The 21,908-nt window shown below is 48.0% G+C and overlaps 1 protein-coding gene across 2 annotated transcripts; it reads right to left on the bottom strand.

The window, feature by feature from the left end:
- Window positions 1-1,270: 1,270 nt before the first annotated feature.
- On the bottom strand, window positions 1,271-16,423 carry CD8B (CD8 subunit beta). Of its 2 annotated transcripts, XM_028122419.2 has the most exons (6): window positions 16,320-16,423; window positions 12,979-13,338; window positions 9,288-9,377; window positions 5,620-5,709; window positions 4,085-4,121; window positions 1,271-2,007 (listed from the first exon to the last, which is right to left on the bottom strand). In XM_028122419.2, the coding sequence occupies exons 1-6, from the start codon at window positions 16,360-16,362 to the stop codon at window positions 1,995-1,997; spliced, it is 633 nt and encodes a 210-aa protein (XP_027978220.1). In that variant the 5' UTR covers window positions 16,363-16,423; the 3' UTR covers window positions 1,271-1,994. The 2 variants fall into 2 exon arrangements, with proteins under 2 accessions (XP_027978220.1, XP_027978221.1); XM_028122420.2 differs by lacking the exon at window positions 9,288-9,377.
- Between the last annotated feature and the right edge of the window lie 5,485 nt (window positions 16,424-21,908).

The raw sequence follows: 21,908 nt of genomic DNA, 5'->3' as shown, positions 1-21,908 counted from the left end.
CCTGGAGGTCCCTTCTTACTTCTGCTGTGGACTGGGTGTGAGCCTGCAGGGAAGGCAGGTTGCACATCTGGGCTTTAGTCTCTCTCTCTCTCTCGAAGATTTTATTTATTTGTTTGAGAGAGTGTGTGTGTGTGAGAGAGGGAGAGAAAAAGAGAGCAAGCATGAGCAGGGGGAGGGGGGCCAGAGGGACAGGGGGAGGGAGAAGTAGACTCCCTGCTGAGCAGAGAGCCCATGTGGGGGCTCCTGGGCTGGATCCCAGGACCCCGGGATCGTGACCTGAGCCAAAGGCACTTAACCGACTGAGCCACCCAGACATCCCCTGGGCTTTAGTCTCTTATCCCTAAATGGGATGTCTCAGAGCAAGAAGCCCACCTTAAACGTGAGACCTAGAGGGGTCTGGCTCAGGCCGCCCTGCTCCTTCCCCCCTTCCCCGGGGCCCTGGGAGGCAGCCTGTCATGTTGTCCTCAGAGCTGATGGGCAGAGAGCATTTGCTTCTCTCGAGCATCTCCTGCACCAACACCCTTCTAACTCCCACCTGCCACACCTAGTTCTGCCCCTTTCACTCCACAGGCAGCATCTCAGATGCTTCCTCCCCTCGAGCCATCTTCCTTTCCTGTTTTCTGTGGCCGCCAGAGGTCTCTGAGCAGAGCCTGGTTTGCCACTGCCCTTCTTCAAGGGCACCTCCCAGCCGCTGGGAAAAGCAGGTGGTGCTCTGTTCTCCGTTGGCCTGCACCTGGTGCTTCTGTTAACGCAGCCTAAGGCTGCATTCATTTTTGGCTCAGTAGCTCTTAACACTGCCAAAGCCCAGGGTGGGGAGCTAAGATCAGATCCCCTTGGGCTTTTTCAGAAGGCACGAGTTCCTCATCTCAACTCCCTCTTCCAGCTCAGCATGTTCCCCCTTGCATTTGCTTTTCCTGTCAAAGCTGAGAGAGACACCCTGATGCCTCTCACCTTCTCTTTAGTACAAGGTCAGCAGTCTGTGGCTAGGAGTCCCTGGGGTTCCGCTCTGTAGAACCCAACAGGTGTAGTGAAGGTGGCTTGGGGTGGCCAGAGGAGGCCAGTCCCTGGGGCCCCTGCTGCCTGGCGCTGGGTGCCTGGGGTGCTTCCCAACTTCTGAGACTCTCTCTATGCCTACCATACGGACGACAGCATGTTGCAGGGGCGAATGAGGACAGGCACGTTTTATCCTTGTTATTTCTTTTCAGCTGAGCATCAACATCTTTGCCATACAGATGGGCTTTGTGCTTTTCCATCACAGGACCCATTTGCATCTTTTATTCAAGGACTTTATTTTTCCAACCAAGACATTTTCATAAAAAGAACAGAAAGTGAGAGAAATATACAAGCCATGGGAGGGCAGAAGTGAAAGCTGGGGAAATTCCTAATAGGAGATAAAGTGACTTCCCATTCTCAAAGCCACAAGTCCCCAGCCCCAAAAGGACATCCCCAGAGACTGAAATCACTATGGAAGTCAGGTCAGCCCTTCACAGAAAGCTGGTTTCAAAGCTGGGTCTGGTCTCTGGGGCTGTCGGTGAGGGCAGTCAGCCCCAGCCTGGGAAGACCAAGGAGGAGCCAGCCCATTGCCATCCCATGAGAGACTCAGGACTCCACGTCAGTGCCCTACCAGGGCAAAGCAACTTTCGAGACAGGGGCTGGATGGCCAACACAAAGGTCCCAGCCCAGCCCAGGGGGAGTGTGGGAGCTGGAAGTGGTGTCATGGCAGCATCCTCCAGTGTGCCCCCGAGTTGCAGGAAGTGTTCGGGGGCTCTGAAGCCTTCTCGCTGTGGCTCCCGATGGCCAACTAACACGTTGCTCCCACGCGTGAGGCCCACAGAAAGAACTTGCAATAGTTAAAAGCAGGCAACTTCAGCAGGCCAGTGAAATTTCCACAGTGGAGTGAGTTGAGCGTGGCTCTTCTCTCTCATTTTTCCAGATCTCGCTCATTACTGACCACACGTATTTTTGTAGCAGGACCCCGAAAGCATATTTTTTGCTCATTTATAAAACCTGAAAACAACAGCAAGTTGAGACACCACTTATTGTCAGGGAAATTATATGAATTTCCTGTAACGAAGACAAATGACAGGTGAGGATGCAGGATTGCACTTCCAGTAAGGAGCCCCGGGCCAGGAGTTTTTTGTTAGTATGTTTTTAGGGCCCAACTTAGTCATTAAAAAAAAAATTTAAGAAGCTCAAAAAACAAAGCTCAAAGAACTCTAGCTTTGAATAGTGTTATTTCCTGTAGTACCTTCTAAGAGAAGCTATTCACAAATGTACACTAAGGGGCCAGAAGAAGGTGGCTTGCTGATGGGAAGATTTTCCAGGCTCAGTTTCGGGCTGGGGAGCGTTTGCCACAAGTCGCAACTTGAGTTTGGAATAGCTGATCCGTGAGTCCCATGGACTCTTTCGCCCACACCTGGATCATGGTAGCAAAACTAGAGAGGATTTCCAAATTTTGTTTTAGCCACAAACCCTTTTGTTCAAATGATGTCTCACTGGCGAGCGTAACTACAGGTGGTCGATGGCAGCAGTACTGGGAGCAGAGGGTGAGCAAGCTCACGGCTCCCCATGTTCACCCCCAGCTCCTTCCCCACCTCAGTGGATCCTCAGAGGTCCCCTAAAACTGGCATCAAATCACTGGGGAACAAGTTAAAATGAAGGGCTGAGTGGGGCCAGTATCCTGATGGGGACTCATTCTCCATTAGAGGTCACCAAGGGAAGATGTTGAACAGAACATTCTGCAGATCTAGGCTCAGACAAATACACTCAGGTTACCATCTCTTAGGTGGGGATAACTTCTAAATCCAGCACATAAAAATGTGAAAACTGTACGCAATCAAAATTATCATTGAAAATCACCCATAAAAGACAGCAGGCATGTTTCAGTGACTATCTCTAGTCAAGCAAATATATAGACAAATACAATGTATATAATAATGTCGAGAATATAATACAGAGTTTATCTGGAGTTTAAATTTTCAAGTATTTAGGAGTACATTTTGTTCCTTGGTTGTTTGGATGGTAGAGTTGACTTTTCGTAAGTGACATGAGTTTGTGCTTCGACTCCGTGGGACCAGGGCTGAGCACTTTATGGGTATTACCCCAATAAGTCCTCACAAGAGCCATGAGGTTGGTACTGTTAGCCTATTTCACAGAAGGGGAATCAGAGGCTCAGAGGGGTGAAGTGACTCGCCTACAGTCCCATGGTTGAAGAGCGGCAGACAGGATGCAAACCCCCTAGCCCGAGCTCTTGAGCACCAGGCCCTCTTGCCCTCTTCAATCTAGAGGCTTGATGGGCTTTCTTTTTTCTCCAAACACCTCTAGATGGAGGGGATTGTCATTAATGAGAGAGATAGATGTGGAACGGTATTTTGAGGAAGAAAAAGCAATCCAAGAACACTGCTCATGGCCCGGCTGAGGCCTGGCAGTCCCTGAGGCTGGGAGCAGCCCTGGCCGCTGGCCTCTCGGGCCTCAGCCTCTGGGTATCTGCCTGCACTTACGCAGCTCAGCGGTCTACAGAGCCGGGGCTTTTTAGCCCCCATGTCCATGTGACTCAGCCTTTTGATGTGCCAACTCCTGGGACACAGGTGGGGTCCAGGGTGGAAGACAGGACCAAGGCAGCCCAACGCCCCACACGAGCAGGGAAGGAAGCAGTGAACCGACTTGTCTTCCGATCCAGTCCTGCTCTTTACTAACCCAAATGCTTTGAGCAAGTCTTTCAGCTGGTCTGTAACAGTAACCCTCCTATGTCCTTGAAGGACCAAGTCAGATGAAATGCTGGGAGGGAAAGAGTTTGGGGTATCCTATTGTATTCTATGCTTGCAAGAGTTGATTGTGATCATTAGGAGAGCTAAGAGCTAAGTCTCTCCGTGCTTGAAATACCCAGTATTTTCATTTGTTTAGTCGATCTCTCCTCCTGAACTTTATGGCTCCATCTATTTATACAGTCTGAGATTTTTTTTGTAGGCGGGGTCTGGCTTGGGATCCCTGCAGGTAGAGGCTGTGGCAACAGTGGGGGCCAAGGAAGCCAGGACCACACCCAGGGCCGCGTCACGGGCACTTTTTCGAGGCCCCAAGCACTTACTGTTTCAGGAGGCGAAGCCGGGCTCTCCTCTGTAGGCCTGGAAGAAGAAAACAAGGAGGTGGGTTGTGTGGGCTGTGGGCCGCTGACTCCCAGCCCCAGAGAGTGAAGAGGGAGATGACAGGGGCAGCCAGCACCTCAGACCACTTCCCTGGCGCCAGGCTATGCTCCAACTTTATGTGCTTTAACTCCCTTCAAGCTCACAGCAAGCCTATGACTACTCCTCTTAGTACCTCCATTGGGCATATGGGGAAACTGAGTCACAGAGCATGCGTGGCACGGAGTAACTTGCCCAAAGTCGTGCAGCTAGTAAGCAGTAAAGCCAGAATTCGAACTCAGTGAATCTACTCTGGTCTGTGTGTCCTTAAATGTGCCAGTTTGCCCTTTGCAGCAGGTCAGGAATGAGAGGTGTGCAGACATGTGGCCTCAAGCTAGAGTGTGTGCATTCGGGGCAATCGCAAGTTTTCCCACCGGGATGCGGGAAGGAAGTGTAAGCATGTCTATTTATAGGTCTATCTCATCTTTTATTACTTTTCAGTTATGAAGCACATTTGATAACATACTTAATATATGAAATAAATACACATAATTGCAGTTAGAGTTTAAAATTTAACTTTTTTTTTTTACTAATGAGATCTATTTGCAGTTGGGGTTCATAATTTAATAACTTTTTACTAGTGAGATCCTTGATCAAAAAGGTCTGCAGACCACTGAACTTTAATGGGGGCAAACGGATCCTGTTGTGAATGGCAATGTTATGCAAAAATGTGCACATGACACATTTCTTTGGGGAGAGGGTCTGTAACTGCTATCACAAGTTTAAAGGGGTCTGTGACCTAAAAGAGTGTCACTGATCTAGTCCATGCCTCTGCGAGCCACCCTTTCTTATTTTATAGAAACCCAGAGAGGGTCAGTGACTTGCTCGTGGTGGCACAGGTGAGCAGAAGGGCCAAGGGTAGAGCCCAGGGCTCTTGGGCTGCTGGTGCGGGCCTCCCCTGCAGCTCCCCCCTTTCTGATGAAGACTGGGAGCCCAGAGCAGGACATGATCTCATCTCCACGGTGGCCGGGAGAGACAGTCATCTTCTGTCTTCCAGCAGCCTCGCAGAGGAGGAGGAGTTCAAGCTTCTGGGAACATAACCCAAACCCCAGTGCAATGTCTTCTGTGTACTGCTTCCATCCTTACTGCTCATGGGATTCTCACTGACTGAGCTCACACCCCATGTTGGGCCCTCTGGGCAGGACTTTACAAACAGCAACCCTGGGAGGTAGGTAACACTGTTACTCCTGGATGGGGTGGCTGATGCTCAGAGAGGCCAAGGTCCCTAGATGGGCAAATAGTAGGGTTGGCTTCAAACCCAGGTCTGTCTAACTCTAGAGACAGGGTAGTCTCTGATCCCTGCACCTCTGCAGCTACCATGGGCTGGGGGCAGGTGTAGACTTCTGCCATCTGTCCGTCTTCCCTAGAGAAGGATGGATGCTCAGGGACACCTCCAACAGCAAAAGGAGTCATCATGATGGCCCAAGAGGGCAAAACTTACAGTGTAGGTGGATGGCCACTCCCAAGGACACCAGCAGAAACAGGACTCCGGCCACCAGAAGGCCGAGGGTGAGGGGGCCACAGGAGGGGCCTGGAAAAGACACACTTACTGAACATCTGAGGCATGCACATAAAAATACAAAGAGGGAAAAATCAACCGGAAGTCCCACCTCCCAGAGAATACCATTGTTTGCATATTTTTCTCCTCTTTCTTTCTAGGTACTTTTTTTTATTTTTAAGATTTTATTTATTTATTTGAGAGACAGAATGAGAGATAGAGAGCACGAGAGGGAAGAGGGTCAGAGGGAGAAGCAGACCCCCCTCTGAGCAGGGAGCCCGATGTGGGACTTGATCCCGGGACTCCAGGATCATGACCTGAGCCGAAGGCAGTCACTTAACCAACTGAGCCACCCAGGCGCCCATCTTTCGAGGTACTTTAAACACATTTAGATAATTTTACATGGAAAATGTTATGTCCCGCATCATCATTTTAAAAATTAATTAAACTCAGGAGCTACTTATATTGAAAGGAGATAATTTTCATGCCTGGTAAAGAGATTTTTACTATTTATTTTTAAAGCTTTTATTTTAACTACACAAGAGATTGCTGAATATATTTTCCTTGTAAAGGATTCAAGTATATGGTTAGAGTGCTCCTTGGCATGCTAGCTACTTCACAGGAAAAAAAATGCCATGGTTAATTTGGTACCTTTCTCTTTGCATTTACACATGCATAATTTACACAAACACATACAGGTTTTTTTAAAGCATATAGTGGCTTATACTCTACAAATTGTTTGGCAAACCATTTTTTTCTTCACTTAAATATATCAGGGGGCGCCTGGGTGGTGCAGTCGGTTGAGTGTCTGACTCTTGGTTTCGGCTCAGATCGTGATCTCAGGGTCGTGAGACTGAGCCCCAAGTCGGGCTCCACGCTCAGTGCAGAGTCTGCTTGAGACTCTCTCTCCCTCTTGCTCTGCCCCTCCCCCACCTCTCTCTAAAATAAACAAATAAAATCTTTTTTAAAAAAAATCTCAGCACACACTTTTCCTAGCAGAGTAACATTTGCAGTTTGGACATACCATGGATTATTCAGCCATCAGATGGGCATTTTGTTTGTTTCCTATGTTTTACTTTTACAAATAACTGCAGAGAATATCCTGGTACATTTTTCCTAATATAAGAGGCAGCCTGAGGCAAATACTGAAAACAGGAACCGCCAAACCATCAACTATGTCCGTTTAAAGTTGTGATAGACACTGTGAAGAGCCTTCCAAAAAGCCTGCACTGATTTTCATTCCTAACCACCAGCTGTGCCCCTTGCCGACCCTCAATATTATCAAAGTGTTTAGTTTTTGCCAGTGTAGTGGGTTTAACATGATACCTCACTTCCATTCCCCGATGATTTGTCAGCGTCAGCCTATTTTCATATATTGGCCACTTGTATGGCCTGGCTTGGCCTTTCTTGCCTTGCTCGGGTTTCGGAGTCCCCTGAAGCCTAGAGGCCACCACACCGTTGCTCTCAATGTCATCTCCAGGGACAGCCCGAAGCCTTAGGGAGCAGGCCCTTCCCCAGGGCGGCCATGTGGTTTCATTCATGATGACAAGCTGTGAGCTCTAGCTGGGTGCCCCCCTCAAGATGAGTGCCTTATATATAGCACCTCATTTAATCATGCCAGGCGAACATCCCAATGTTACAGATGAGGAAACAGGTTCAGAGAGGCTGAATCACCTGCCCAAGGTCACACAGTATAGGCAGTGATAGACTGGCTGACTTACCACCAGGGTACACTGTCCCATGGCCCCCACCCCCAAAGCAACCTCCACCTACTTTTCTGCCAACCCCGACTTGGCCAATTTCACACTCAGCCTGGTTATTCTTAATAACCTACTAATGTTGGATTTGCATCTTTGCCCTGGGATTGTACTGAGGGTCCATATGAGAAATGATGCAAGACATTTGTCCTCATCACTTCTAGAAGTGTTAGTGAATTCATTATTGTTCAGCAGTCCTTACAGAAGGATGAACAGAGGAGATTTCTTCAAGAATTTAACACTGGGAGGAAGGCTTTGAAGCCCGGTGCCTGGGGTTGTTTCTTTACATCACCGTGGGGGGCAGGGGTTTGGTCCCAGATTATCTGGAGTATTCCCTTTGGTGCAGCTGGCTTCGCTGCTTCTCTACTTCTCTAGAAGCCCAGCACAGACCCAGTTTCGGCACCCTCAACTTAGTGGCCCTGGTGTATTTGCCTTTTGTGTCATTTTTTGTTGTAACCTGCCTGAAATCTTTTAGGCAAAGTTGTGGGGCACAGATACTTTACCAAATGAGGTCATTTTATCTCCACCTTCATGTTCCCCAAGACTGTGCCCTTCTGCATATGGGTTCTGATTTCCTTTATTACTGTGACCCCATGGGGCAGCTTCCTGCTCTGATCCCCTGAAATCCCATTAGGTGCCTCTCCTCAAGCTCTTTCTGTTACTTGACGTATTTGAGACCAAGCAACCCCAGTAGCGCGAGGCAGCTCTAGTGTGGTGGCTCGCCTGCTATTTGTTCTGTGGGTAGGAGCAGATGACGCTTTCTGTTTGTCACCAGTATCTTTTGGGGAACAGGGGTCAGTATTTTTCCAGAAACACATTTGGGTTGATGGTTCAAGTGAAGTGTGTGTGTGTGTGTGTGTGTGTGTGTGTGTGTGTGTGCGCGCGCCCTCCAGCTGCTGTGTCTGGTGCATATAGCACAGAGAGGCAAGTTTGTCCACTCATTAACAAACATATATTGGCACATACTGTGTGTTAGGTCCTCTGGTAAGCATCCAAACTGAGAAACTTTTAAGTTTTGGTCCTTTGGGTTTGGTATTTTTGTTTGCTAACAGTTTTGTGGAGATAGATTTTACACATAAAGTTCACCTGCTCCAAGTGTATAATTTGATGGTTTTTGGTATATTCACAGAGTTGTGCAACCATCAATCACCACAATCTAATTTTAGAACGTTTTTGTCTCACCCCACAAAATATCCCATACCCATTAACAATCATTCCCCATTCCTTCCCAACCCCCCCGTTTTAGGCAACCACTCATCTACTTTCTGTCTCTATGAAATGTCATATTCTGGACATTTCTTATCAATGGGATCCCATAATACAGGATCTTTTGTGTCTGGCTTCTTTCACTGTGTAATATTTTCAAGGTTCATCCATATCGTAACTTGTATCAGTAATTCACTGTTTATTATGGCCAAATAATATTCCATTGCATGGATATTCCATATTTAGGTAATCTATTCATCAGTTGGTGGATTTCTGAGCTACTACTTTTTTGGCGATTATGAATAATGCCGCTAGGAACACTGATGTGCAGGTTTTGGGGGTGGACATAGCCTCCATTAGGTTTTGCCCCGTGACGATTTGTAAGCGTGTCCCCCACTAGACTGTGAGCTGCTGGAGGGCAGCACTGTGGTCATACTCAACTTCCCTTCTGACCTCAGCTTGCGGCGGGGGGGGCAGAGAAACAGGCTAGAGTCCACAGGTGGGAAGGGCTTGCGGAAAGAAGGAAGGAAGGGAGGTAAGCAGGAAGGAAGAAAGGAAGGAAGGAAGGAGGGAGGGGGGAGGGAGGGAGGGAGGGAAGGAAGACATCCTGCTGTGCTTCTGAGGGTCCAGGAAGTTGGGAGAACTCACCCTTCTGGGTCACAGGGTTTGGGGACCGGCACACTTTCTTCTTGGGGGTGGGCTTCTTGGTGGGCGGGGCAGTGGTGGGAAGGACATCAACTACAGAAAGCAAGCAAGACATGTAAACAGTGGGTGGAGTTCCAGACAAAAGTTAAAATCTCATGTCTTCCATCCAGGTACTAAAGCCGCTATGACTAGGCTGCTACAGGGCTCCAAGGTTACATAGCAATAGAATTTTCTAGGTGTTTTCCCAATTCTCAGACCTAACTGAGGGCCTAGGCAGGGGGTTGTTTTGGTGTCCAGGAAAGAGAGGGGCTCTGCAACCACATGGTCCTGAACAGAGCCCCAGCAGCCCTGATTAATTGCTGTGTGACTTGGGGCAAGTCCTATCACTTTTCTGTGCCTCCGTTTCCTCATCTGCTGAAATAAAGATGACTCCCAGTTCCTTCTCGGGATTGTCATGAGAATTAAAGGGGATAGCACGCCCAGCGAACTGTGCTCCCCCTGGCCGAAGACCTTGAGTGGAAGCCAGAGTCCCCAAACCCTTGACAAGACCAGCCCCTTAGCCAACCTGCCAATTCCTAAATGGTTGGAGGAAGCTCATGGAAAGGAGGTGGGTGCCCTTTCCCATATGTATAGTAGCATGCAGGTTGCAATGGGGATTTTCTTTCCTTCTCAAGTGTCTTTACAAATCATATACTATCAGAGCTGGAACGACCTCTAGTCTCAACCTTTAATTTTAAAGACGAACACCAACGATGTGAGGGGCTGGCCCCGAGGCCCCACAGGGCAAAGTGCCCACCTGGCGCCCCCAGCCCCTCTCCTGATGCCTGGGCGGGTCACTCCTCTCTTTCGTTCTAATCCAGTGTCACACTCTGATGTGTTGGAGCAGGGCAGGGGACAAGCACACTGAGCCAAGGGAGGCACCGGAGGCTTTGAGATGCTAGGAATGGTGTGACCACTGGGTGCTGCTGAATCCAACCCTTGTGTCTGTGCGGTGAGCAAAGATGTTTCACTGCAATGACTTTCTGCAAAACGGTGGGAGAGGGAAGATGGTGACACCATAAATTTAAACTCTAGTGTCAAGGGGGCAGAGAGGGGCCGCAGGAGATGGCCATTTCGGGGCTGGCATCTTCCACATAAAAAGCGGACACTTTGGACCCTTGCCAGCCTGAGTGTCCTCTGGAAAGTGGAGATAACACGCATCCTCTGCCTGCTTCATGAGGTTTCTGGGAAGAATCAACTAACTAGAACGGACCCCTACTAAGTCCCACCATGTGCTAGGGGCACAGCCAAGCACTTCAGCTTCAGCTTGAGCTTACTGAACCCTACAACTTTGGGACAGGCACCAGGACCCCCATCTTATCCCTGAGGAGGCCTAGGCTCAGAGAACTGGAATAGCTTGTCTAAAGTTCAGGAAGCCTTAAACAGCACGACCAGGATCTGAGCCAAAAGGCCCTGATTCCAGGCTCTCACGACGCCACCCTCTCTCAGGTGCAAATGCTTTCTGACAAAAAGTTAGGCATAGGTCAAGGCCTGTGGCCATGGGAATGCTGAGAGAAACTAGCATAAAAGGAAAAAGGACACTAGCTACAGTGCTCCCAGAGTGTGCGGGAACCTGGCCCTCTGTGGGGGCCCAGCATTGTTTCCTCCTTTCCTCCTCACGGCCCCGGCAGTGTCCATTCCCTTTACTTTATACACGAGGAGGCACAGAGGTCTCTCGGCTGGTCAGTGGGAAGCCTGCAGGGGAGCCAGTCTACAGCACTTCAGCGTCTTGGTTGGGCTCGGTGCCTGGGTCTGATGAGGGGTTTGTGCGGAGGCTTGTTCCATTTTAATTTCTTCTTGCCCAGAGCTGGGTCCCCTTGATGACTCCTGACTCCCCCTGCCCCCCGTTCAAATCTCCATGCTTCTCTCCTCTTCGAAAAGGACAGGACTTTTGAGCCCGTGGTATGTTAAAGCGGCCCCCAGAAGGCCCTGTCTTTCTCTAATACTTTCTTTACTACCTGAGGTTCCTCCTTCAATACGGGCTGACCTCGGGCAGGAAGGGCGGGGCGTGGCTCTGGATACCCTAATTCTGGCGAGGTGCAAGCACATGCTTTGGGAAGGGTCTGCTCTTCTCAGGGAGCTGAGCAGCATGAGGGGTTTGGAAATATCAAAGCGAGGAGTGAGTGGGTGGTGGTGTAGGTGGTGTAGGTGGAGGGGAAGCTTCTAGAAACCAGTTTTGTTTATTTCATCATCTACCCAAAATCTCATGAGTGGGAAAATGTGAGGCTTGTAGAGACAAAAACAATAAACCAAACCAAAACCCCAAACCCCCCAAAGCCCAATTTTCAATATAGGAATCAGTCGACACCTTGCTGAGGATGCCTCGGCTTCTTGCCCAGAGATCTCACCCCCATCCCTACCTCCTGACTAAAGACCCAAAGCTGGTGAGATGAGACAGCTGCACCCCTGTTTCTTTCTTCCTAATGGTGCTGCTGTCCCAGCTGTCTCTGCATCTTCCCATGCTGAGTGGTCCAGTTCCTGGGAAGGGGGCGTCCCCTTGTCATCAGCCCCCAGCCTGAGAAGAACCCAGGTGAGAGGGAAGCCGGACAGTGGGAGGAGCGCAGGGGGTCGGCTGGCCGTTGGCTAACGTGGGGAGGGGGCTAAAGGCAGGTGCAGGCCTTCGAGAATTTCTGCCATGATTCCCTCACACCTCTCAGAACTTACTCCTCACTGTCCAAGAGTGTGGCCATCTGCCCTCTGTGCCACTGGCCAGTCTCACTCAAGGTGTGCAGTGTGTAAGAAACACCTCGAACACTTAGTATGAAAAGGGAATGCAAAATATTTCAATAATAATTTTCATATTGATTACAAGTTAAAATGGTATTGTTGATAAATTGGTTAAAGATACAGTATTTAAATTAATTCCACTTGTTTCTTTTTACTTTTTTTTTAACGTGGCATTAGAAATTTTTTAAATCACATCTGTGGCTTATCATCTATTTCTATGGGGTGTACTGACTTAACTCCCAGAACTGCAGCTTCTCGGGGTTCGAGGGGGTCATGGAAGCCAACAGCAGCCCCATGAAACAGATGGGAAACCTGAGGCCCAGGGAGCAGAGGGACCCCGGTGCAAAGGCACACAGTGAATATGCAGCCAAATTTGCAGCTAGGCCTGGGGTCCAGTCTCCTTCCTCCCTGTACCTCTGGGTGTAGGTATGAGCCACAGCTCCCGCCCCCCAACCCATTCAGAATGTAAGGGCATCCTCCGGCCCTAGAAATGCTCTCCCTGGGTATGTCCAGGCAGTGACGACCTTCTTTCCTGGTGTGCACGCTCGGTGGGAATTTCTGAGACCACTGTCAGGCCCCAGGACTCAGCCCAATCTAGGCAGAGCCTCAGGGAGGCCTGATGTGGCTGAAGGACAGCACTGCCTTGTCCCCAGAAGAAGCAGCAATGTTTCAAAGCATCCCATCTGCAATAGGAATCAACATCTTACCTCCCAGGGTAGATGGCAGCAGGGACTGAAATGACTACATAGAACACTTGCCTCTGCCTGGCCCTGGGTAAGTCCATTCCTACCAGCTATGATGCTAGCTGGCACCCTCTCCTGTGGGGGGGGGGTGGTGGCTGAGAGTGGAGGCAGCTCCGGTGCCTGGCACACACCCAGCACCCAGCAGGTGCTCCATGCTCATCGACAGCATTGAGCTAGATTCTTACCCACACTCAGCTGAGTTCCCTTCCCGAAGGTCAGCTCAGGGGTTCCGATGGTCATGCAGAAGTAGATGCCACTGTCTGCAGGTTTCACTCTTGTGAGATTGAGAATGGACCGCACTGCATCCGTAAACACAGTTAGCTTCTCTTGCTCCACATTTTGGCCATACACAATCCCTTTTTTGGAATCCCATAAGGCCAGGAACTCGTGGTGACTGTGCGGGCTTGGAGCTTGGCGCCGTCTCAGCCAGTAGATGCGTGTGCTCATGGGGGAGGTTTTGGCTTCACAGGACATTATCACCATCTGGTTGGTCTGAACCAGTATGGACCCAGGGGCCTGCTGGAGCACTGAGCTGCCATGTAGAGCTATGAGGAGCAGAAGGAACACAGATCATCAGCACGTTTTCCCAACCACAGTTGTGGGGCTTCAGAGTCACAGAGTCAAGCATCGAAGTAAAGCCATGGAAGAACCTGCCCAGTTGCAGGGGCCAGGGGCTGTGGCAAACGCTGCTGGTGGCTCCCGGACTCGGAGCTCGAGCACCCCACCTCCCAGGAGACCATCTGCAATCAGGTGTTTCCTATGGCCGGTTTTATGGAGGGGATGGGGAGAGAGCTGCCATTTATTGATTGCTTGCTTATATGCCTGGCTCTTTGTATAGATGATCTTAATCCAACCTCAAACTTATTTGGGGATTCTTATCCCCATGACACCAGTGAGGAAACTGAGGCATGAAGTCACTTGTTCAAAGTCCCACCAAGTGGGACAAGCTAGTAACTGACCTGGGATTCAAACTCAAAGATTCAAAGCCTGAAGTCAAAGCCGGTTGCCTTTCAGCTTGTCCTGCTGCCACTCTATGGACAGACCTTCAACAGGCTCCAAGCAGGTGGCAGAGACTCAGGCAGCCCAGAGGAGCCCCAAATCAGAGGCAGAGCCCAGGGCTGGTCTGGCCAATCTAAAAGAGGGCTAGCCACTCTTTCTGCAAGACATGATCAAGCATGCTCAAGCAAGAGGAACTCACTATTGCCGTACGAGCCACTACAGCCTGCAAATTGTTAGCCTAGTAAGTGACAGGTCACTGGATCTCCATTCCCGAGGGGAAGGTCAGACACCCCAGAAACAGCCCTGGGATTTCATTTTAGTCTCAAGATGGGAAGCATCGATAAGTAGGGGATTGTTCATGGAGAACTAGAGCAGGCCTTGAACCCAGCTTCTGCCCCCTACCAGCAGTGGGATTGCAGGAAGTCAAGGAGTCTGTCTCTGCCCTTTAAGAGGAGGGCAGCTGGGGGCCATTGTCCTGCTTGCCTGCGAGGGTTCGAATGTCCAAGAAAACCCCCTGCAAACTGTAAAGCGCTGTACATGGGTACTTCATTGTCTATGTGTCTCACACACCAGGGGTTGTTACAGGCAGCAGATGACAGAATGGGTCCTTCACAGCCCAGTCCAACACACTGAATCTCACCTGGCGAGCCTTCCATTTTAGCTGTGGGGCAAAGGGAGATCCTATAGACCGGGGCAGCGACCTAGGAACTTCGAGGCACGAGAGGGCACAGGAGTCCAGAGGTTGTGTGTGTGTGTGTGTGTGTGTGTGTGTGTGTGTGTGTGTACCCAAGGGGAGCTGGCCTACTGAGGCAGCGGCCTAGAGTCACAATCCTGCTGATGCTTGTGTCTCAGCCTTCATGGCCCCATCGTGGGCCACAAACATGAGCTTTCTGGTTCCACTCACAGGCCACTCCGAGCTTCTGCGTGCACCAAGAATGACATGGTACCTGGTGCCCACATGCCTACTGGGCCGTCTCTTTTCTCCCTAAACAGCATCCTGCCTTTTCAGCAGAGCAGAGCTTCTTCACTGTTTGGGGGCTCATTGACATCTTGGGGGAGATAATAAGAAACAATGATGCCAATCTTTACTGAACTGTGCCCAGCATGGTGCATGCATTATGTCACTTAATCCTCACCAGATCCTGTTTTACACCCATTTTACACATGAGGAAACAGAAGCTCAGGAAAGTTATGGGCATGCTCAAGGTCACAAAGCCTGTACGTGGTGGATCCAGATTCAAACCCAAGTCTGGGACCCCAGAACCTGAGCTCTGAGTCTCTCCCTGAATTGAGGAGACCTGTGATCCTCTCCTGGATCGCTGTCCCGTCCCCCTGTGCACATAGTGGGTCTGCAAATATGCAGACTCCTGAAGTTCTTGCAAGAAAGCCCAGAAGTGACTCCTTAAGGGGTAAAGGGGCCCAAAAGGATCCTGGGCTTTGTATGTATGTTCCCTTTCCTGTGTCCTGACATGCAGGCTTGCTAGCTGCGACACACCCTGGTCTCTCTCTTGTGTCCCCGGAGGCTGAATACCCAGCGTGGCCAAGCCCCATCTCCGTGCCAGACACAGAGCCAGGCCTTGCTACCCATGTGGTCTCATGGAATTCATTTGACCCTCTCCCAGTGATTCCATACTCAGAGGGACCTGCTCTTTCTAAAACGATCGGCAATAACTACTAGTTTTGAATGGCCTGGACTAGCTTCTATCTGAGATGTGGTTGAGCTCACTGGGTCACAGTAGGGGGCTGGCAGGCCTTGTCACTGTTGGCAGGATGACCAGCTTTGGGCTTTTTGGGGAAGAAAGCAATCAACTGCAGGGTAGTGGGCAGTTAGGGGTGTGGAGGGGCTTCTTCCAAGAGGCAGTCTGGTTGGGCTTATGAGAGGGACACTGGAGACTCCCCGCTACCTTCCGACCGCAACATTCCAACTCCCACGCAGCTGGCTCTGGGAGCCGCACCACATAGCTCCCACAAGCCAGGGAACCCCGAGGGAGTCCTCTGCCACACCTGTCCGAGAGCGGGCAGTAGCCTGGTGTTTGGCAGATTGTACCACCACTACCTCCCCGGAAGTACTAAAAATGTGTCGACAGAACCCTGGGCCAAGTATGGGACGTCGAAGCCAAACTGAGCCTCTGGAACATTCCTGGGGGCACATCCCTGTGGGAAACCTCGACAAGCGCAGTTTTTTCTTTCCTCTCTGTGTATCCTTCCCATTTCTCTTTTCTTCCTTCCCAAATCCTCCCCTCCCCCGCCTCCTCTCTTCCCTCCCCTCCACGCTTTTGGGGGAGAGTAGCCTCAATCCTGGGGCTTCAGGGATCCCTGGAGTAACGAACTCGGGAGATGAATTTCTTTTCCACCCTCAGGGTCTTTGCCTGCCGCGCCGCCTCCCGGGGACCCCCACAACCCCGGCCTCTGGGCTCTGCACCCTAGCGGGACAGCCTTTTCTAAACTCTAGGGCTCAGGCTCTTCCCGGATCCAGGGCAGACCACCCGCTCCAGCCCCGCGCGCCCCGCGAGTCTCCCCGTCTTACCTGCGAGCTGCGCGGCCAGGAGGAGCCAGAGCCCCGACTGCATCTTGGCACGCCCGGGACACCTGGTCCCCGCGGGCCGCTGCTGAGACCGTCCAGGCTGGCGGCGGGTGGGGGGCGGGGCGGGGCGGGGCAGCTGGGGTGGGTTGTGGGGGGAGGGACGGGAAGGACGGGACCTGGCGGGGGAGGCGGGGGGAGTCCGGTGTGAGCTTGGCAAGGTCTCCGCCCTCAGCCTCCCGGCATTTCAAAGGTCTTGAGTGCGTTTCCAAAGAGCCCGCTAGGACCCCCTGATTCCGGTGAAGAGGTGACACCGCTGTCCTGGGCCAAGCAATTGCACGCGTGTGATCGCCCCCTGCCCTGGGAGGGTCATGACTCCCCGTGAGGGTTGAGGCGACTGAGGGTCAGAGAAGTCAGGATACTCAAAGTCCCACAGACATGCAGGGTGGAGCTGGGCCCTAATTCTGGTCACTCTTGTCTCTTCCTTCTTCCTTCCTCCTCTTCCTCCTGCCTTTTTTTTTAACTTCTTTTCTTTTGGAGCGGCCCTCCCGCTCCGCGGGGCCTTAAGTGACCAAGACCCAAAACTTGCCCTCAGAAGAGGTGAGCAGACACTTCTGCAAAGAAGACATCCAAATGGCCGACAGACACATGAAAAAAATGCTCCACATCGCTGGGCATTAGGGAAATCCAAATCAAAACTTCAATGAGATACCACCTCACACCGACCGGTCAGAATGGCTAAAATTAACAAGTCAGGAAACGACAGATGTTGGGGGGGATGCGGAGAAAGGGGAACCGTCGTACACTGTTGGTGGGAATGCAAGCTGGTGCAGCCACTCTGGAAAACGGTATGGAGGTTCCTCAAACAGTTGCAAATAGAGCTACCATACGACCCAGCAATTGCACTACTGGGTATTTATCCAAAGGATGCAAACATATTGATTGAAAGGGGCACCTGCTCCCCAATGTTTATAGCAGCAATGTCCACAATAGCCAAACTATGGAAAGAGCCTAGATGTCCATCAACAGATGAATGGATAAAGAAGATGTGGTACATATAGATATGTATATCTATATATACCACATTTCATATATACATCTCTATATATCTATATATATGAAATCTTGCCATTTGCAGTCATGTGGATGGAACTAGAGGGTATTATGCTAAGCGAAATAAGTCAGAGAAAGACAAATACCATATGATTTCATTCATATGTGGAATTTAAGAAACAAAACAGATGACCATAGGGGAAGGGAAGGAAAAATAAGATAAGATGAAAATTGAGAGGGAGGCAAACCGTAAGTAAGAGATGCTGAACTCCAGGAAACAACCTGAGGGTTGCTGGAAGGAAGGGGGGTGGGGGATGGGGTAACTGGGGGATGGGCATTAAGGAGGGCACATGATATGATGAGCCCTGGGTGTTATATGCAACTGATGAATCACTAAATTCTACCTCTGAAACTAACTAAAAAAAAAAAAAAAGACCCAGGCCTTGACCTCAAGGGCACACACTTCTAAGGGAGGAAGGGCTGCTCCTACAGCCCAGTCAGAGGCTAGAGTCTCCCTCAATATTTTCCTTGTTCCCATGAGTAACTGTGAGGCTGAGCATACACAGGGCAGACAGCCCTGGGGAGACCCACACTAGTGTGAGCTTTTTTTTTTTTTCTTAATTGGAGTGAAATTCACATAACATAAAATTAACCATTTTAAAGTGTATAATCCAGTGATATTTAGTACATTCACATTGTCATGCAACCACCACCTACTTCTATCTAGCTTCAAAACAATTTACTCTCCCCAAAAGAAATCCCTGTACCCATTATGTAGTCACCTCCTATTTCCCCCCTCCCCAAATCTTCACCTGGTCTCTGTGGATTTGCCTATTTGGACATCTCATATAAATGGAATCATACAATATGTGGCCTTTTGTGTCTGGCTTCCTTCACTTAGCATGACATTTTTGAGGTTCATCCATGCTTTAGCATGTATCAGTACTTCATTCCTTTTTATAACTAAGTAATATTCTGTTGTATGTATATAAGACAATTTGTTTATAGATTCATCTATTAATGGACATTTGGGTTATTTTTACTTTTGGCTATTGTGAATAAGGCTGCTATAAACATTCTTGTACAAATACGTATTTGAGTACTTGGTTTCAGTTCTTTTGGGTATATATGTAGGGGTGTAATTGCTCAGTTGTATGGTATTTCTATGTTTAACTTTTTGAGGAACTGTCCATCTGTTTTCCATGGAGTTGCACCATTTTACATTCTTACCAATAATGTATGAGGGCTCCCACGTCCTCACCAACACGTGTTACTTTTTTTTTTTAAATATACTCATCTTAATGGCTGTGATGGGATATCTCACTGTGGTTTTAATTTGCATTTCCCAAATGATTAATATTAGACCTCTTTTCATGTGCTTATTGGCCATTTGTATCTCTTCTTTGTATGTCTATTCAAATTCTTTACTCATTTTAAAAATTGGGTTGCCTTTTTGTTATTGAGTTATAAGAACTCTTTATATATTTTGGATACTAGACCCTTCTCTGATATATGATTTGCAAATATTTTCTCTTGTACTGTTGGTTGTCTTTTCACTTTTAATGTCCTTTAACGCACAAAACTTTTTAATTTTGAGTTCAATTTATGTATTTTTCTTTTGTTGTTCATGCTTTTGGTGTCATATCTCAGAATCCATTGATAAATCCAAGGTTATAGTATTTACTTTGATGTTTTCTCCTAAGAGTTTTATAATTTTAGCTTTTATATTTCAGTTGCTAATCCATTTTTAGTTTGTTTTTGCTTATGGTGTGAGGTAGGAATCCAACTTCATTCTTCTGTAAGTTGTCTTGGCATCATTTATTGAAGAGACTCTTCTTTCCCCACTGAAGTCTTTGCACCCTTGTTGAAGGTCAATTGACCATAAATGTATGGGCTTATTTCTAGATTCTCAAGTCTATTCCATTGATCTATATGTCTGTCCTTATGCCAGCAGCACACTGTTTTGATTGCTGTAATGGGATGGTTAATTTTATGTCAACTTGGCTAGGCCACAAATGCCCAGATATCTGATTAAACTTTATTTCTGGGTGAGTCCGTGAGGTTGTTTCTGGAAGAGATTAGCATTTGAATTGGTGTACTGAGTAAAGTAGATGGCCTTTCCCAATATGGATGAGTAGCCTCTAATTCACCAAGGGCCTGAATAAAACAAAAAGGTGGAGGAAAGTTAGATTTGCCCTCCCTCTGCCTGTCTGCCTGAGCTGGGACATCCCTCTTCCCTTGCCCTTCACACTCCTGGTTCTCAGGCCTTTGCAATTGGACTGGAATTTACATCACTGGCCCTCAGGCCCTTAGGCCGTCAAACAATAAGATTTGCTCTCCTGGGTATCCAGCTTGCAGACAGTATTTCATGGGACTTCTCAGCCTCCAATATTGCATAAGCTAATACCTTATAATAAATCATACAATGTATATGTATATATTGTATATATCCTATTGAGATATATAGATAGATAGATATCTCCTATTGATTCTATCTCCCCTTACTACTACATGTAGCTTTGTAATAAGTTTTAAAATCAGGAAGTGTGAAAAGAAATTGGCAAGTGTGAGTTGTTCAACTTTGTTCTTCTTTTTAAATGTTATTTTATGGGCGCCTGGGTGGCTTTTAAAAGTTATTTTATGGGCGGCTGGGTGGCTCAGTTGGTTAAGTGCCTGCCTTCAGCTCAGGTCATGACCCCGGAATCCTAGGATTGAGTCCTGCATTGGGCTCCCTGCTCAGCGGGGAGTCTGCTTCTCCCTCTGCTCCTCCACCCTGCTCTGATCTCTCTCTCTCTTTCTCTCACGTGCTCTCTCTCAAATAAATAAATAAAATCTTTAAAAAAATGTTTTAGTATCTAGGGCCCCTTATATTTTCAGTATGAATTGGAAGATCATCTTTTCCATTTCTGCAAAAAAGCCTATTGGAATTTTGATGGGATTGCATTTAATTTGTAGATTGCTCTGGATAGTATTGCCATCTTAACAGTATTAAGTTTTATAATCCATGAACACAGGATGTCTTTCCATTTATTTGAATCTTCCTTAATTTCCTTCAGGAATATTTTTTAGTTTTCAATGTACAATCTTTGACCTTCTTGGTTAAATTTATTCTTTGGTATTTTGGGGGGAATTCTATTCTAAATGAAATGTTTAAAAATTTTCCTTTTTAGATTGTTCATTGCTGGGGTATAGAAACAACTGATTTTTGTGTATTGCTTTTGTACCCTGCAACTTTGCTGATTTTATTAACTCTAGCAGTTTTTTTGTAGACTGACATTTTTCTATATATAGGATCATGCCATCTGAGAGTAGAGATAGTTTTTTCTTTCCAATTTGGATGCCTTTAATTCTTTTTCTTCTCTAATTGCTCTGGCAAAATTAGCAATATAGTACTGAATAGGAGTGATGAGAGTAGGTATCTGTATCTCATTGCTGATCTTAGAGAAGTTTTTAGTCTTCTATCATTGAATATGATGTTAGCTATGGTTTTTACTAAGTGTATTTTATCATGTTGAGGAAGTACCATCTATTGTTAGTTTTCTGAGTATTTTTTACCATGAAAGGGTATTGGATTTCATTAAATGCTTTTTCTGCTTCGATTGAGGCTTTTTTCCCTTTGTTCTATTAGTGTGGTAGATCTATTGATTTTCTTATGTTGAACCAACCTTGCATTCCTAGAGGGGGGGGATCTCACTCCTTGCATTGAATGGAGACTTTCTCCTTGCAGAGCACGTGGAGGGAAAGAGAACGGAGTAAACTCCTTGTGTCATTTCATGGTCTGTGCATTGCTTAAAGTAACATTTGGAAACAAAGGTGGGTGGAAAGAACCGTGGGTCAGGTCTCAGAGAATCTTGATTAGAATACTTTCTTGGTTCTTCCAGCCCCCAGGCCTTGATTTCCTCATCTGATAAATGGGGTTAAGATACCAGCCTTGCCTGCATAACTGGGTTGTCATCAGGGACAAAGGAAATCAGGGATCTGATTTTAAACTGTCAGTTGAACTTCCAGGAACCTTTCTCAGAGTGAGTAGGAAACTCTGGGAGGGGGCACATTTTGTAAATTTATGGGGGCCTATGTTGATTGTCCCAACATTTAGGTGGGGAGAAGGAGCTACCGGCATTTTGTAGGTGGGGATTGGGGACACCAGATGTTCAACAACTGTGGGATGGTACCAATCAGCAAACAATGAATACTCCCACAACCTCTAAGATTCTCAAAGTCCTTCCAGGCCTACATCCAGGTGAGTTATCTGCTCAGCATGACCCAAGCACAGAAATGAGCTCCCTTTTATACATCAACAAAGCCTTCCTTTCTTCTTTCCATCTTTGTATCTCATTTGTATTTCATTCTGTTTTATCTCAGTACCTGGAACAACAACTGGAATTTAGTATTTGTTAACTAAATGTATAGGTAAATGCCTATTTTTCTGTTGAGTTGTTTATATTTTCTTATTAATTGGTAAATGCTATTTGTCTATTAGGGCTATATCAGTTAGGGCTCAATCAGAACGCAAACCATTCTAGTAATTTAAACAGAGAAAAT

Source organism: Eumetopias jubatus, unplaced genomic scaffold (assembly GCF_037043125.1).
Source record: "Eumetopias jubatus isolate StellerSeaLion01/CBP00866 unplaced genomic scaffold, mEumJub1_p1.0 scaffold_9, whole genome shotgun sequence".
Classification (NCBI taxonomy): domain Eukaryota; kingdom Metazoa; phylum Chordata; class Mammalia; order Carnivora; family Otariidae; genus Eumetopias; species Eumetopias jubatus.
This window is presented reverse-complemented; position numbering and strand designations above follow the sequence as displayed.